This window comes from Leptonychotes weddellii, chromosome 10, assembly GCF_054177405.1.
Source record: "Leptonychotes weddellii isolate Sample4059 chromosome 10, ASM5417740v2, whole genome shotgun sequence".
NCBI classification, from domain to species: Eukaryota; Metazoa; Chordata; class Mammalia; order Carnivora; family Phocidae; genus Leptonychotes; species Leptonychotes weddellii.
In genome coordinates this window covers 94826090-94844965 of record NC_138378.1, presented here as the reverse complement: position 1 = coordinate 94844965, position 18876 = coordinate 94826090, and the positions used below count along the sequence as shown (strand labels likewise).

Below are 18876 nucleotides of genomic sequence, written 5' to 3'. Positions count from 1 at the left end.
GGGCGCCTGGGTGGCTCAGTTGGTTAAGCGACTGCCTTCGGCTCAGGTCATGATCCTGGAGTCCCGGGATCGAGTCCCGCATCGGGCTCCCTGCTTGGCAGGGAGTCTGCTTCTCCCTCTGACCCTCCCCCATCTCATGTGCTCTCTCTCTCTCTCATTCTCTCTCTCAAATAAATAAATAAAATCTTTAAAAAAAAAATAAATAAAAAATAAATAAAAAACCACAAAACCTTTGAATTCATGTTTTTATTTCTAGAAATTAATTTTCCAACATGAGATTATATAAAATGAAGGAACTGCCATGTACTTGATGGCGAAGGCAGGCATGACCCACGATTTCTGAACCTCAGTTCAAGAACCTTTTCAATACACTACCTAAAAAACTGATATGACTTTGAAATACCTATTAAGAAAATATTCACCAAGTAAAAACTATTCCATTCAAATAGGTAAATTGCAATGCACAGGATGATAAAATATACAATCAAGAAATATATAATTGTCTAAGGTTTGGGACATAAAGATTTATCTTTATCTTAAATATTGTGTATATATAAAAAGCTTATCACAGAATGGGAAAACACAAGCAAAGATGGGGATCGTATTTTGACTGTGGAATGGTTACCTGTATACTCTTTGATGAGATGCTAAGAACAGATTGCAAAGTGGAAAATACACGGTCAAATGGTAAATTTAATTTACTAGTCCTGTAAACCAATGTATGGAATATTATCCAAATTATTCCAGAAACCAACGAATTAAGCCAACTGCTCCTGACTCTTTGCTATCTCATAATTCACACATCCCATTAAGGCTGAGCATAAGAAATGCAATAACCCTCAACTATTCTTTTATAGTAGCAGCACAACTAAAAAGTATGGGTGAAAAAGATGAAATTCATAACTAAAATGAGATTTAGAGATTGTCTGCAGACTTCAATTACTCATACTACTCATTAAGTTAGAAAGTACATTTCATAATCAGTTCCTTTCCCCTCAAAAGTTATTTTATGAGTAGTGATTTCATATATGCAGATAATTTTCTTAAAATACACAAAATTTCAACCAGTAAGTGATGTCAATGATATTAACAAAATTTGATCTTCTTTTACTTAATCAGCCTAAACCCTCATTTTCCCCCAAGGGAAATAGAATAAACAGTATAAATTTGTAGTATAAACAGTATAAATTTATAGTATAAGTAGTATAGTTCTTCCATAATTATAATTTATATAATATCTGTATTAAATTAGCCAGTGTATTACATTAGCCAATATAAAAATGAAATCTTAAAGTGTAAATTATAACATGACTTATAATTCACTGTTAGGAAATAAAAGCAAAATTCTCAAAGCTTTTTGAGGAAAGTCACAAGTTTTATTGAGATAATTAAGTGTGGTCCTTTGTATATTTTTAGAAACTATTTAGAATATTGATAGCTGAGTGGAAAAAAACTCAAAAGGGCAGATCAACAGGGGAAAGCCCATCAAGTTCTATTCGGAATGAAATTAGCAAATATTCGTCCTTCACTGTTGCCCCTCCTACTGCTGTAAACACCATAGCCATAACAAATACTGCAGAAAAGCTATAAAAATGCAAGAATTTCCAGTAACGGTAGTGAAGTGAAGAAGTCTTGAGAGCCCTCCCACAGATAACAATTATATAATCTGGACAAAATGTAAAAATAACTATTTGTAGGCACTGGAAAACATCTAAAAGAAAGCATAAGCCAGCAGCAGCAATTACTCTTGAAAAGCTACAACTCGCAGGTGTATACACTTGTGAGATTCAGGCTTTCCCCAAACTCTCATGGCAATATAGTGGGAAAGAATGAGAGGAAAAGAGCCTCTATGGGCTAGAGATAAAAGAGCACAGTTTAAGAGGAAATTTAAGGGGGAAATCTGGAAATGAATGAACTGCTGATGGGCTGAAACCCAAAATCTGAAAATAAACTCTCTCCAGGTACCTGGCTGATTGCTAAACCCTTACATGCATGGAAAGACCCCGAGGAAGCCTGGCAAAAAAGCAGGCAGAGACCAAAGAGGAATCTATTCTTGAAAGACAGAACTCTAATGGATGAGTTCTGAGGCTTTTTAAGAACTGAGTTTATTCCCCAAATGTACACAGCTCAGGTAGCAGAAAGCTGAAGCCTTACTGGTTTCAGGTGCCAGGGGGTAAAGCTTAAAGCTGACAGGGTAGCTGGAAATTAAGGGGGAAATCTCTGGGCATAAGGGAACCACAGAGACTGTGCCCCCAAATCTGAACACAATCTCTGCCCAAACACTTGTCTGACTGCCAAATCATACATGTGTAGGGGAGACCCAAGAGAATCAGCTAAAAAAGTAGCATATGGAAATCCTAGAAAGTGAACAGAGATATCGGTTGCTTCACAATATAGAAGAGACAAATTTGCAGCTGAGTCCAGGAAAGTTAACTGCCTAGTAAAGCAAAAACACAATAATCCAAAAACAAGAACCCCAACAATCCTCAACACAATAGAATCCAGAATTGTTAACGAGCAAACAACAGGAAAATGTAACCCATGTTCAGGGGGAGAAAAGTCAGTTAATAGAAAATGACTCCAAGTGGGCCCAGATGTTGAATTTAAGAAAGGCTTCAAAGTGGCTTTTATGATCATGTTCAAAGAATTAAATGAAAACATGGTCTTACTGAGTGGACAGACAGGGAGCCTGTGGAAACTGTAAAACAAAATCCAAATGGAAGTTCTACAGTAAGCAAGATAATAACTAATAGTTCTACTGACAGATTAATAAAAATTACTAATTTGAAGAATAAGGAAGGATAAAATTTAAGAAAAATGAACAGTCTCATAGATCTGTGGGACAACACAAAGTAGTTCAACATACATTAACTGGAGTTCCAGGAGAGGAAATGAAATGAAAATGGCAGAAAATGCAAGCATAATGGAAAAGCAAGTTAAAATCTGAAGTGTGGAAAGGAGTTTGAAACTTTAAACAGGAATATCAACTCTAAAAAGTGTTAGATGTTAACACTCATTTACGAAAATGAAATACCTTTTAAAACCATCTCTCTGTTTTTATCAGAGAAAAAATTACCAAAATAATAAATGCACCCCACAGTTTAGTTGATTTAAAATTTAAAATTAGAGTAATACAATAGTCAGCTTTATTATTACAATGGCTACTGAATTACACTATCCTATGCTTAACTTCAGACATTTAACGTCTGCAGTCAGATATAATACCATTTAGCTCATTGGTTTGAGTTCATGGTTTCTGGATAAGAATTTCCAAATTTAGAAATCTAGTTCAAGGGAATGGAAGCTAGACAGACCTCTGTTGGACTTATTTTTATGACAGAAGCTATGTTTTCTAAACCTTCTCTTATTGCTGGTATTAAGTCATCAGCTCATGGGCAGAATAAAAAATGGTCTGAAGCATATAGCAGTTAAACCAGACACAGAACATGAAAAAAAAAAGATAAAAATGATCTAGAGTACATGTTTGATATTGTCCAGCTCCCAAACTGGAAAAGCAGCAAACCAAAGCCATTAAATAAATGTATACAAGATGTTTGTAGTGCAGATTTCTTTTTCTTTTTAAGATTTTATTTATTTTGAGAGAGAGAACATGTGCACACAGTGGGGGGGGGTGGGCAGAGGGAGAGGGAGAAGCAGGCTCCCTACTGAGCAGGGAGCCCAATGTGGGGCTTGATCCCAGGACCCTGGAATCATGTCCTGAGCCAAAGGCAGAAACTTAACCATCTGAGCCACCCAGGCACCCCTTGTTTAGCACTTTTTTTTTAAAAGACTATTTTGGGAGGATAAAATCTTCTAATTTTAACATTTCTCAATTTTTTATCCTAAATTTTCCACTCATTGTACCATTCAGTTCTAAGTTTTTATCTATAATCCTTTTCCACAATTCCTGTACTGTACAGCTACAATTTTTGTAGTATTTGCAATTTTAAGGGGAAAAAGGGCCAATCTTCAAATCAGTGTGCTATGCAAAAAATCTAGGAATATTAGAAAATTTAATGTTAAATTTTGGTTTTTTTTATTTCTTTTTAAATATTTTATTTTAATTTCTACACCCAACACGTGGCTTAAATTTATAATCCCAAGATCAAGAGTCACATGCTCCACCAACTGAGCAAGCCAGGCAACCAAATGTTAATTTTTTTTTTTTTAAGATTTTATTTATTTATTTGAAAGAGAGAGAGAGAATGAGAGAGAGAGAGCACATGAGAAGGGGGAGGGTCAGAGGGAGAAGCAGACTCCCTGCCGAGCAGGGAGCCTGATGCGGAATTCGATCCAGGGACTCCAGGATCATGACCTGAGCTGAAGGCAGTCGCTTAACCAAATGAGCCACCCAGGTGCCCCAAAATGTTAAATTTTAACATATAGCAAGAGTCTAACCATCTGAGTCTTCAGATTAAAGTTGTTAGTGTTCTTATTTTCTAAAATAAAGCTTGTGATCAAGATAAACACTGCAATGTTATAATGAAATAACATCAACTACAATACTTACTATTCTGTTGGTCCTCAATTTAATCTTACTTAAAAACACATGGTTGTAATGATCTGTTAAAATTAAACTCGGACATGTTTTCTCTCAATTATTTTGCTAATCTTGTACTTTTTAATACCAATAAAACCTAAGAAAGGTATAGAGATTTTAAGTGTTAAATATTCTATTTTTTCATTTAAGACAAAGCATACATGATAACCCCAAACCCAATTATATACACTTAGTCTTATTCAGATGATTAAGTTAGTAATTTTGTATTCGTGTCCGTTTTTACCTGCCTATAGTCCATCCTGCCAAAAGTCCGTTGGCTTTTCACTAGATTTTTATGACTAAAATGAAATTTTAAAATCTAAGATCAGAATGAAATGATACTTAAATTGGCTTAATATAAAACTATATATATGGGTTTAAGAAAGTCATTATATACTGGAAAATCAGAAAACCAAAAATGAATATAATTCTATAGCATACCAAAAACGAATTGTAATGGGTTGAACTGTGTTCAAGTCCTAACCTCTGGCACCTGCAAATGTTATCTTATTTGAAAATTGGGTCTTTGCAGATATAATCAAGTTGAGATGAGGTCATATTGGATTAGGGTGGGCCTTACACCTGTTGACTTAGCACCTTTGTAAGACAGAGGACAAGGCGGGGCGCCTGGGTGGCTCAGTCGTTAGGTGTTTGCCTTCGGCTCAGGTCGTGATCCCAGGGTCCTGGGATCGAGCCCCACATCGGTCTCCCTGCTCCGCGGGAAGCCTGCTTCTCCCTCTCCCACTCCCCCTTCTTGTGTTCCCTCTCTCGCTGTGTCTCTCTCTTTCAAATAAATAAATAAAGTCTTTTTAGCCCAGACTTAGTTTGCGGCAACATGGCTAAACACACCAAGAAGGTCGGAATCATGGGTAAATAGGGGACCCATTATGGTGCCTCCCACAGGAAAATGGTGAGGAAGATTGAAATAAGCCAGCACGCCAAGTACACTTGCTCCTTCTGTGGCAAAACCAAGATGAAAAGATGAGCTGTGGGGATCTGGCATTGTGGCTCCTGCATGAAAACCGTCGCTGGTGGCGCCTGGACCTACAACACCACTTCTGCCATCACAGTAAGTCAGCCATCAGAAGACTGAAGGAACTGAAAGACCAGCAGAAGCTCCACCATTTGAAACATTGCTAGCCTATAATAAATGGGTTAATTTATGTAACAAAGAGAGAGAGAGAGAGAGAGGAGACTTGGATGCAGAGATAAGAGAAGAATGTGAAGCTGTGAGGAAAGCCACGTGAAGATGGAGGCAAGGAATGAAGTGATGGCATTGACAAGCCAAGAGCTACCAAGGATTGCTAGGATCCACCAGAAGCTAAGAGGCAGGATTCTGCTCTAAAGTCTTGAGAGGGAGTATGGTTCTGCTGACACCCTAATTTTGGACTTCTAGTCTCCAGAGCTGTGCTATTGTTTTTAAGCCACGCAGTCTGTGGTGCTTTGCTCTGGCAGCCCTAGGAAATGAATACACTAATGTACATATAACAGTATAGATCTGAACCCAATTTTTTTAAATTGAGGGAAACTTACTTTTCCTTAGATTATATGGTCAACATATTTACATAGTCCCAAGTAACAACTATAAATTTGTTTAATAAAGCAAATTAAACTTCACATTGAAAAAAGAGTATTATTTTTCAGTTTTAGTAGTATTCAAGTCTTACACTTACTTAATTATTTAGCTAAAGTTTAAAGAATTCTAAGTCTCCGGGGCACCTGGGTGGTTCAGTCCATTAAGCATCCGAATGTTGATTTTGTCTCAGGTCATGATCTTGGGGTCATGGAATTGAGCCCTGCATCAGGCTCTGTGATCAGCAGGGAGTTGCTGGAGATTCTCTCCTTCTTCTTCTTCTTTTTTAAAGATTTATTTATTTATTTTAGAGAGAGCGAGCATGAGCAAGCACAGGGAGGGGGTGGAGGGAGAGAGGGAGAGAATGAGAGAGAGAGAGAGTGACAGAGTGAGAGAAACTTTAGCAGACTCTGTCCCGAGCATGGAGTCCTAAGAGGGGTTTGATCTCAACACCCTGATATCATGACCTGAGCCAAAACCAAGAGTCGGATGCTTAACCAACTGTGCCACCCAGAGGTCCCAGATTCTCTCCTCCTTCTACTCCCCCCTGCTCGTGTGCTCATTCTCTAACAAATAAATAAATCTTATTAAAAAATTCTAAGTTTCCAAAATTAGTGTAATTACATACAATTTACAATTAAGCTTCTTTTAAAATATAAGACATTTATAGGAATTCTAAGGAAAACTTACTTATTTTTGCCATTAATTTTTTTTTTAAAGGTTTTATTTATTTGACAGAGATAAAAACAGCCAGACAGGGAACACAAGCAGGGGGAGTGGGAGAGGGAGTGGGAGAAGCAGGCTTCCCGCGGAGCAGGGAGCCCGATGCGGAGCTCAATCCCAGGACTCTGGGATCATGACCTGAGCCGAAGGCAGACGCTTAACGACTGAGCCACCCAGGCGCCCTGTCATTAATTTTTTTAACAAGCATTTATTGTCTAAGTGCCAGACACTACTAGGCATGAGAATTCAAAGCTACTCAGGGCTCACATCCATTATGTGGGGAGCACGGCCTAAAACAAGGTAGACAATAAAAATGGGACAAGTTCTATGAGGAAGTATAAAGAGAGGGAACATGGTAAAAGGATCAGCGTAAGGAACCAAGGGAAACTTGACGGAGAAACCAAGATTTGAACAAACTCTTTGACAAGTAGGCATTTCTCAGATGAAAAGGGAAGGCAGAAATAGAAGAGAAATTCCAGGGAAATTAGAACAAAAGGAAAGTGGAATCCTGAACAGGTTTGATATATCCAGGGCTGCTAAAAATTGAGATGAGCTGGAAAGAGGGTAAAGAATTTAGACTTTCCGTCGAAGTCGATAGGGAACCAACCACACTTTTTAAAACTGAAAGTTCCATGAGGCATAAAGGCCCTACAGGAAGCCACTACAGTAGTCCCAGCAAGATACGCTGGGGGGCCTGGACCAAGGCAGTGTTAGTGAAATGTAGAGAACAAAGTAACTTCCAGAAATTCTTATGGTTTAAAGATATACTTATTTATTTGAAAGAGAGAGAGACAGCACACACACAGGGGTGGGTTAGGGGCAAAGGGAGAGGGAGAGAGAATCCCAAACAGACTCCATGCTGAGTGTAGAGCCTCACACCAGGCCAATCTCATGACCCTGAGATCACGATCTGAACCAAAACCAAGAGTCGGATGCTTAACCGACTGCGCCACCCAGGTGCCCCAGAAATGTATTGTTTTAAAATGGTTTTATGTTGGAGAATCCACCAAAAAACAAAACAAAACAAAAACAAAACAAAAAACCTACTAGAACTGATAAATGAATTCAGTAAGGTCTCAGGATACACAATTAATATACAGAAATCTGTTACATTTTTATACGCTAATAATGAAGTAGCAGAAAGAGAATTTAAGAAAACAATTCAAATTACAATTGCACCAAAAATAATAAAGTACCTAGAAATAAATTTAACCAAGTAGGTGAAAGACCTCTACTCCAAAAACTGTGAAACACTGATGACAGAAACTCAGATGACACAAACTAATGGAAAGATATTCCATGCTCATGGATCAGAAAATCAATATTGTTAAAATGTCCACACTACCCAAAGCAATCTACAGATTTAACATAATCCCTATCAAAACACTAACATTTTTCATGGAACTAGAACAAATAATACTAAAACTTGTATGGAACCACACAAGACCCCAAATAGCCAAAGCAATCTTGAGACAGAAGAACAAAGCTGGATGTATCAGAACCCTAGATTTCAAAATACATTATAAAGTTGTAGTAATCCAAACAGTACAGCACTGGCAAAAAAAACAGACATATAGATCAAAAGAACTGAATAGAGAGCCCAGAAATAAAACTTTATATGGTCAATTAATCTATAACAAAGAAAGCAAGAATATGCAGCGGGTAAAAGACAGTCTCTTCAACAAATGGTGCTGGGAAAACTGGACAGCTACATACAAAAGAATGAAACTGGACCACGTTCTTGCACCATACACAAAAATAAACTCAAAATGGATGAAAGACCTAAATGTGAGACCTGAAACCATAAAACTCCTAGAAGAAAACAGGTATTCATTTCTTTGATATCGGCTATAGAAACATTTTTTCAGATATGTCTCTTCAGGCAGGGGAAACAAGCAAAATTAAACTTTGGGTCTATACCAAAATAAAAAGCTTTTGCACAGTGAAGGAAGCAATCAACAAAAATAAGAAGGCAACCTATTGAATGGGAGACGATATTTGCAAATGATATATCCAGTAAGGGGTTACTATCCAAAATATATTAAAAAACTTATACAACTCAATGCCAAACCCACAAGTAATCCAATTAGAAAATGGGCAGAGGACCTGAACAGACATTTTTCCAAAGACGACATACAGATGCCCAACAGAGCACATGAAAAGATGATCAACATCACTGATCAAATCAAAACTACAATGAGGTATCACCTTCCACTTATCAAAATGGCTAAAATAAAAAATACAAGAAATAGCAAGTGTTGGTAAGGATGTGGAGAAAAAGGAACCCTCATGCACTGTTGGTGGGAATGCAAACTGGTACAGCCACTCTGGAAAACAGTATGGAGGTTCCTTGAAAAATTAAAAATGTGATCCTGTAATTCTGCTACTGGGTATTTACCCAAGAAATACAAAAACACTAATTTGAAAAGATATATGCACCCCTATGTTTACTGCAGCATTATTTACAATAGCCAAATCATGGAAGCAGCCCAAGTGTCCACTGATAGATGAATAAAGAAGATGCAGTGTATATATACAATGGAATATTATTCAGGTACAAAAAAGAATGAGATTTTGCCATTTGCAACAATATGGATGGACCTACAGTGTAATGCTAGATGAAATAAGTCACTGACAGAAAGACAAATACCACATGATTTCACTCATACGTGGAATTTAAGAAACAAATGAACAACAAAGAAAAAAAGAGGACAAACAAACAAAAAGACTTAAATACAAAGAACAAATTGATGGTTGCCAGAGGGAGGTAGGTGAGGATCCCCTGAAGTAGTTAAAGGGGATTCTTGATGAGCACTGAGGAATGTATAGAATCACTGAATCATTATCCTGAAACCAATACAAAACTGTGTGTTAACATAAAACAAAAATATAAAAGGGTTTCATGGTCTAATTAATTTGGGAAGCCCTAGAAAACAATTAGATTGCTTTATTGCACAATTTTATAAAGTCTTTAATATTCTAATGTACTTTGAAAATTTCTAGGAGTATATAATTAAGGATGTAGTCTTCCTCCAACATATCTAACCACTGCACATCCCTCCCTCACCAACTTTTTATTGAGAGTATCTCATGGGACTAGCATCTCAAAGAATATTCTTTGAAAATACTGCTCACTGAAAATATTTAATTAAGCAACATACCAACAAATAGAAATTGAAAAATAAGTACAAATAATACCTTAGTACTGAGGGAATGCAGATTAAAAAGGAGGGATCACAGTCTGTGGGATTAATTAGGCAAGGTTTCCCACTCAATATACTGCTAATTCTGCAATGGAACTTTAGGCAGTAAGATGAACTAGGGATACATATGCTTAAACCAGTAGAAATCTTTTAAATTGCTGAATGATATTTTAAAATAAAAACTCTACTACCACAACTTACAATTTTAAAAATTTTAATTGCCTGTATTTGGGGGGGGAAGTAAATAATTTCCTATATTATTAAGCTGATTAGATTTTACAGCCTTTTCAACCTTCATCAAAGCTTCTTGTTCTTTCTTATAAATTAATAACTGCTTCTAGGTTTCATTTGGCCTTTAATGCTTCAGAATGTCATTACTGTCTCAGGTTAAAATCCCATTATCAAATAAACTATTATGAACAAGGATTCTATATAACAAACTTGTTTGCAAATATCCTGTTAGGACTATGGTTTGTCATAATAAATTCTTTGTAAAGAATGGTTTTGTATAACAAATGCTTCCTCTTGATTATCCTCTTAAAATAATCATTCTATGTTACCAAAGACCTTAAATGGTATGCTGTTTTCAGTCTAGAATGGAGAGCTAAGAGCTCTGTAATTCTGCTTGGTGATTAAATCCTTTAACTCCCTTGGTCTTTCTCCAGTTCAAACATTCCTACTTGAGAAATCTAAGGTCCAAATTCCTACAATGTAAAAAGATGGGACTTCGTTCACTGATTCATTATAGAGAGCCCATTTCAGCATGTACTCCTGCAAACTGTAAATATAATTTCTGCTAATAAATTCTCCATAACAAAATCATGATATTAAATAGAATTTTTCTTTAATGAAGCAAACATTCTTTTAAAAGTTAAAGAAATAATAGTATTAACCCATGTCTTATTTTGTCTCTATGGGGCTAGTTCATTAAGAGTAAACAGAGTATGTTTATTATTTCATTCCTTATTTTAAATTTTTGAAAAAAAAATTGATGTTTTCTTAGGACATATTATCCATAAGCCAAAGGAGACATCATTAGATATATACATAAGAAGTTTAAAAGTAAATCACTTTGAGCTACACCAATGAATTATAACTTATACAGACTAAGGGTCCCTTTTTCCTTAAGTGTGAAAAAGGAAAAGGGGGAAAAAAATCAAAATCCTTTCCTTTCAGTGTTTCTTAAATTGAATATTTTGAACTGTGATCAAATAAGAAATTTTTACTGGGATTATACATAGTTTACTATTTCTAAAGTAATGTTAAGCAGTTTTATAGAGACAGTTACAAACTTGAGCAATGAAAATTAGGTGATTAATATTCTCCATTTCTTTGGCATTCTCTCTACATTGGGTCCCTTATCTAAGTCCCTGAATCAATCTGCTGAGGTCCCCAAATGGAGACATGGATGCGTAAGTCCAAGGTTGTTTCCAAACAACTGGCCCTGTAAGCAAAAAGGGCACAAGATAAAAATATCTGATGACTGCTTTAAAATTCACTATTAAAACTAGAGAAAATATGCCACTCTTTTGCAGATTCATTTACATTTTATTCTTAACTAGAAAAAGCAATTAGATATAGACCAATGTTCATGGGTGCTCACATAATAATTCACAAATAAATTGATAAAAAAAATTGCATCACATTTGAATGTTTTATAAATAGCAGTAAGAGTTTTCTTACCTTCAAAAGTTCAAAGTAATGTAGACAGTGGTAAACAGGGGCTAGAAGTAGCCTGGGTAAAACATACTGAACAGCTTCTTTGAAACCTTCGCCTATTGACTAAAAAACAAAGTAATTAATTTTTTTTTAAGTTTACTTTTCAGACATCATATATTTTGTTTTAAAAATTACTATACCTGTAAATAGAGTGCCGCTCCAGGCTTTGATAACTGACTAAGGAAGCGATCATGAAAACCAGGCCGTAAAATATCTCGAGCATATGATTCATATGGATCAAATGCCAGTTCCTTAGAAAATAAAAAGGTAAAACATAATCTTTCTCCAAGTTAAAATATAAATAACTTACCACCAGAAATACAGAAAGATTAAATTATAGTCACATCTAAGCTAGCACAATTATGTACCTCTTTTAAAGCCTCCCAACAAAATTACAGGGCTATTAATTATGATTTTAATAGGATAAGTTTAATATTCTCCAGTAAGAGAGTAAGTAAATCAGTTCTTTCTGACGAATAATGGCATCCTTATATGTTATGACACCTCTCCTCAAAGGATTCTAGTACAGGATTATCAACAAAAGTGGTCGTAAGAATGGCAAGACTTTTGGTTCTGGAAAACAAAGTTTAGCCGGAACAACAATGAATACAGACATCAACAACGAGGTTAAGTATAAACCTTTAGAATATGGGTGCCCAACATTTATTTTCTCATGGTTATTTCTTAGTGGTAGACTTTTACTTTCGCATTCTTTAAGCCGGAGGTAACAGTTTATATCATCTAAAATTCATTGTTACAGTTTTCACAAGCAATTAAACAAGAGTTTAATCCAAATTGCCAAAAATTCTATTATCATCAATCATTAATAAACTAAACAATTTTCATGGTTAGGTCTAAAAGAGTACAATCTATTGGTTTTGATGATTCCTGAGGAAAAAGAGAACAGTTGTCTTGATTGTAGCAGGAGCCATCCTATGCCCTATTCCTGGTTTAAAAAAACAAAAAAACAGGAAAATTGTACTCTAGATTCTAGCAAGAGCTCATTCTAGGATGGGGAATACTAGAAAGAGGAAGAGGACATCTAGTGGAGGAGTACAGAAGGAAGAGGGACTGACAGCACAAATGATGTTTATGTTCATTACCCTTAATGTTGTTTCTTAGATTTTTTTTTTTTAAGGAAAGACTGAATAATAAAAATACAAGATCAGAAATCAGAAGACCTGAATCTTTGTGAAATATAATATAGCATATTAAGTTCTAAGTCATCCTGAATTCCTTAACTGGCTTCTGATTCATTTCCCAATTTCAACTCCTTCAACTACTTTCCCAACTAAAAATTTCTATGGTAATATAACACTGGAAATTGCAGTCCACTGTAGATTTTACAAGAATGGATAGTAAGGTTTCAACAATAGTAACAGAAAGGAGTCAGGTATGAACAGAGTAGATGGGAAAGAGGAATAAAAATGTGATTTGATGCTTTTATCGTGGGTCTCTTGAACTCTAGAAATCATCTTGTACAGCAGATAATGTTTGCCCTCCCCCTCTTTCAATAAACTCTAATTTACTACAGAATTTTTAGGACAACTATATATATATAAAATAAAGGCATACAGCAAAGTGGCTTAAGAGCATAACTTTAGAGTCACAGAGACCCAGATTCCAATTCTGATCGTGTGAGCTTTGATAAACTAAGCCAGTTTCTTCATTGGAAAACGAATAATACCTAATTTCAAGGGGGTTGTTTTAGGAATTAAACAAGACATCATATGCAAAATGCTTACAAAATGCTTACTATGCATGCACATAGGAAGCACTGAATAAACAGTCCCCAGTATTATCATTCTAAACAGCTAATTTCAAAAAAACCTAACTACTAACTAGGAATCCAACCTCTCATCACAGTTTTATTCTTCAGAATAAATTTGTAGAATTGCAAGCACTTCTAAGAATCCTTGTATAAGTTAACCGATTTTATGGTTAGTTTACTGATTAAATACTTAGAAGATTCACAAAAAAAATTATCAATATATTGTGTATTAATGATTAAAAATATAAAGTATTCTAAACACACAGAAAAATAGAGAACAACCTAACATAACTATATTCACCATGTAGCTCAAAATAGTTCAACATCTTATAATACTTGTTCCAGCTTTAAAAAAAAAAAAAATAAGTATCATGGTAATTGATCCTCCTGAGCTCCCTTTCACAAGCTTATCTCCTCCCTTACTGATCCCCAAAGGAAATCACTGTCCTGAATTTGAATTTTATCATTCCCATGTATGTTTTTATATAATTACATATGTATCAAGAAATAAGGCAATTCTTTTGCAATTTGCACTTTACATTCAAAGTTATGTCCCAGATTTATCCATTTGGATTAATGTGGTTTCTTCCATTCATTAATTCTAAACTCTGTAACATTCTGTTGTATAAATATGTATTTTTTGAGATAATTTAGATTCACATGCAGTTACAAGAAGTAACATAGAAAGATCCTGTGTGCACACTGTCAGTTTCCCATCACAGTAACATTTTGCAACAGTACAATATAGTGCAATATCACAATCTGGCCATTGACACTGACGTAGTAAAGTATGCAACATTTCTATCACCACAGGGATCTCTCTTACTGCCTTTTTGTAAGAAAGGTTTTTAAGGTTTTATTTTTTTTTAAGTAATCTCTACACCCAATCTGGGGCTCAAACTCACAACCCGCGATCAAATCACACGCTCCACTGACTAAGCCAGTCAGGTGCCCCTCCTCCTGTTGCCCTTTTAGAATCACATCTCACTCCCTCCTATTAGCACCCAAATCTAAATTATGTATTTTTTCTTTTGTAGCTCATGCTTTGGGTGTCAGATATATCTAAGAATCCTTTGCTGAAGCCAAGGTTGTGAAGACTTAGCCATGCTTTCTTCTAAGTTTTATAATTTTAGCTCTAATATTAGATCCATTTTATGTTTGTATATGGTATGAGGCAAAAAGTTCAAATTCATTCTTTCATGTTTCTCATAACTTTATAGTGTCTTTTTGTAAAAAGAATTTTTAAAATTTTAATCTTTTATGGTTTGCACTCTCTGTTCTTTGAGAAACCCTTTCTATCTCAAAGTCATAAACATATTCTCCTAAATTCGCTTCTGAATTTTTCAAGTTTCCTTTTCATTTTTAGATTTTTAATCTGCTCATAACTTGGCTTTGAAGTGAGCTAAGGATGGAATTTTTTCTTTCCACATGGATAACCAGTTTTGACCCAGCATCATTTTTTTTTTTAAATATTTTATTTATTTATTTGAGAGAGAGGGAGAGTGAGCAAGAGAGAAAGATAGAGCGCACACAAGCAGGGGGAGAGGGAGAAGCAGATTCCCTGCTGAGCAGGGAGCCCGATGCGGGACTCGATCCCAGGACTCCAGGATCGTGACCTGAGCCGAAGGCAGTCGCTTAACCAACTGAGCCACCCAGGCGCCTCGCAGCATCATTTTTTAATTCGTTTGTTCTTTCTCTACTGGTTAATAATGCAATCTCGGTCACAGATCATGTGTGTACATATGTTTTTTTCAGGGCACTCTATTCTGTTGCACTGTTTATACCTACACCAATGCTACACTCTTTATTTACTGTGGCTACATAATAAATTTTAAAATTTGACAAAACAAATCCTCATAACTGGTTCTTCCTCAAAATTTTAATTTTTGTCCCTTCATTCTTCCACATGAGTTTTAGGCCTAGTTTGCTATGCACTGGATTTAGAGATTATTTGGGAGACAACTAGTATCATTATACTACTGAGTCTTTCCATACATGAACATAATATGTATTTCTACTTATTCAGATCTTCTTTATGAATCTAATTATTTTACGATTTTCTTAACTGGTCTCGAGTATTTACTGGGCTTATTTCTGAGTGTCTTATAGTTTTGTTTCTATAGCGGAGTATTTTTCCTTTAATGTCATGTATTCAATGGGTGATAACTGAGCATAGTAATGCTATCAATTTTTATGCTAATCTTTTATGTGGCAACTATACTGAACTTGCCTAATAGTTCTAATACTACATAAATCTTGGGTTTGCCATGTTTACATGTTTTTGAACTTCCTACAAATGGAATTACATAGTATTTTGAATGTCCTTTTTTTTTTTTTTTAAAGATTTTATTTATTTATTTGACAGAGAGAGACATAGCGAGAGAGGGAACACAAGCAGGGGGAGTGGGAGAGGGAGAAGCAGGCTTCCCCGCGGAGCAGGGAGCCTGATGTGGGGCTCGATCCCAGGGTCCTGGGATCACGACCTGAGCCGAAGGCAGTCGCTTAACCAACTGAGCCACCTAGGCGCCCTTGAATGTCCTTATACGGTTCACCATATATTGCCCTTTAAAAAAAATTTTTTTTAAGATTTTATTTATTTATTTGACAGAGAAAGATACAGCAAGAGAGGGACCACAAGCAGGGGGAGTGGGAGAGGGAGAAGCAGGCTTCCCGCGGAGCAGGGAGCCTGATGCGGGGCTCGATCCCAGGACCCCGGGATCATGACCTGAGCTGAAGGCAGACGCTTAACGACTGAGTCACCGAGGTGCCCCTGTTGCCCTTTTTTTAAAATTGGTAGTTCATTTTTTTTTAATTGCCATATAGCATTTCACTGTGTGAATATGTGACAAATTATCCATCATGAATAAACCTGCTATGAACATTCTTAAACATGTTTTTTGGTAAACACAGGCACTCATTTTTGTTTGGTATATGCCCAAGAGTGAAACTGCTGGATCATTCGGTACAGTGTATGCTTAATTTTAGTAGATAAGCCAAACATTTTACTGAAGGGGCTGTACCAATTTATATCCCATCCACCATCAATGTAGAGCTCCAACTGTTCAATGGTTTTAAATTGCATTTCCTTGATGAATAAATGATGTTGAAGACCTTTTCTTTTTTCAGGAAATACCTGCTTAGGTCTTTTGTCTATTTTCTAAAAAAAACAAGCTGTCTTTAAGTTACTGATTTTACATACTCTAGATAGGAGTCCTTCATTGGCTATAGATGCTACAAATATTGTCCCGCCATCTACAGCTTGCCTTTGCACTCTCTTAATTTTGGTTATTGATACAGATGTTTACCTTTAATGAAGTCCAGTTTATCAATCTTTTCATGGTTTTAGTGTCTTGTTTAAAGAAAGCTTTGCTTATTCTAAGGTTATGAAGATCTCTTACATTTGCTTCTGAAAACTTTATTATCTTAAAGTTTGAACTCACTCTTGAATAAAAGTTTAATTGGGCAGAAAGTTCTATTTTCGCTTAGTACTTGAAGCTACCACTCAACTGTTAGCCTCTCTTGTTAAAGAGAAGCATTCTGTCATTCTAATTGTAGTTCCTTTTCAAGTACTACTCTCTTCTCTCTCACAGCTTTTAAGATTTTTTCTTTATCCTTGATGTTCTATAGTTTCACCATGTTTTTGGCTGTAGGCTTATTTTTATTTATCCTGTCCAGTATTTGGAATTCATTTCTGATCTGGGAACTCAGGTCTTCATTTCTGATAAATTCTCAATTTTTACCTCTTCAAATATTTCTTCTCCATCATTCTTTATCTGAAACTATTAGATGATATTAAAGCCCTTCAATGTAGCCTTTATTACTCTTAGCTATCCTTTCATATTCTAATTGTGGTTTCTCTGTGTCACATTTTCAGTGAATTCCTCAATTCCTTTTTCCAATTCATTCATTTTCTCCTTGAACTAGGTTTAGCAAATGTTTACTACATATTGAGTTTTTATTTATATTTAATTCCCAATATCCCTAATTGTTTGATACTTACCTGTTATTTTCTTTCCACCTATTTTTGTTTCACAACATCGTCTTTATAAATGGTTCATATTTCTGTATTTATCTCTGAGCATCCTAAACTTCTTTTTTAAACTCTGCATGTCTATTATACAAAATTAATTTAATCAGGAATGAATTTATTTTCTAGTTGTTGATTTTGTTAGGTAGCACTCTAAACATTAGAATTTGTCATGTATTTTGGAATTCTGTATTATGCAGACTTCTTAGGGGGAGGCTTTTAGTTTTTGGTTTCCTTTTTTTCTCTCCCATCCCTTTATGGTCACTCTTCTAGACCTGAACCTGCTCTGTAAGTGATTTTGGGGTCTCAGGCTCTGTAATCATACTGGCTCAATATTGTAAGATAATTTGTTAAGTTTTAAAGTATTTTTGTTATAAGGCAGTGTTTCTGTTTCCCTATCTCAAGTCCACGACTTCCTATAGAACCTTGCAGGGAGGAAGTTGATGGGATTTCCCCAGCATCCTCTTACAATCAGGGTCTTGAAGCAAGAAGTCCTGCTCACTTTCATGGAGCACATTTAGTCTTCATTATCCTCAAGAGCTGAACACCCAACTACCGGAGCTCATTACCTTGAATGCTTACCCTATCTCTGATCTTATTTTTGAGTCTAGTTATGTATATTCCTTTAAAAAAAAAACAGAAACACTTTACGACTTCTATGTGTTTGAAGCAAGAGTGGAGGGGCTGTCATGAAGCTTAGGTAGTATTCACCATACTATTTAGCTGGAAATCTTAAGTTTTTGTTTTACAAACTCAACCCTGTATTTGTGGATTTTAGAGTAAGAACAAAGTAAGAGCTAAAAATCTCAGAATGACTACCAATGCTAACTTATTAGGACTAAATCCTATATTTTAGCATTTTAATACCCACGGAGAAGGTTACTGTTTTTCCACCCCCATAACATTTTATTCATCTAGGTCCTAGACCTGATTTTCCTATTCATTTCACTCCTCCTATTCTAAATAATAATGTACAGTTATCATATATTGAATAGCTTACTGTGTGAAGGTGGTTAGCTAAATATTTTAGGTAGGTTACTTTAATTTTCACAAAAATCCTGAGTCCTACTATTATTATCCCTATTTTAGAAATACAGATATGGGGATTTAAAGATTGGAGATAAATTGCCCACAGTCACATACAACTAAGTAGCAGAATTGAGGTTGGAACACAAGTAGTCTAACTTCAGGTCCAACTTCCGTGGCTTCTTCAATGACGGCATTCATGGACTTTTCTTAGCTTTGTTATAAAAGACAAGATGATGGACTGTCAGCTGTAAATGCCTCCCCTCTGTGGGATCTGCTTTTTTATAATGGATG

The 18876-nt window shown here is 35.6% G+C and overlaps 1 protein-coding gene and 1 pseudogene across 1 annotated transcript in view; one reads left to right on the top strand and one right to left on the bottom strand.

Moving 5' to 3' along the window:
• SOS1 (SOS Ras/Rac guanine nucleotide exchange factor 1) overlaps positions 1–18876 on the bottom strand; it is a 142267-nt gene that overhangs the window by 43576 nt on the left and 79815 nt on the right. Inside the window, exons 6-7 of the mRNA XM_081797298.1 lie at positions 11899–12009; positions 11723–11821 (exon numbers count right to left, since the gene is read on the bottom strand). Of these exons, the coding sequence (XP_081653424.1) occupies positions 11723–11821; positions 11899–12009 (210 nt within the window). The remainder of the gene's footprint in view (positions 1–11722; positions 11822–11898; positions 12010–18876) is intronic.
• On the top strand, positions 5376–5706 carry LOC115943618 (large ribosomal subunit protein eL43 pseudogene; annotated as a pseudogene).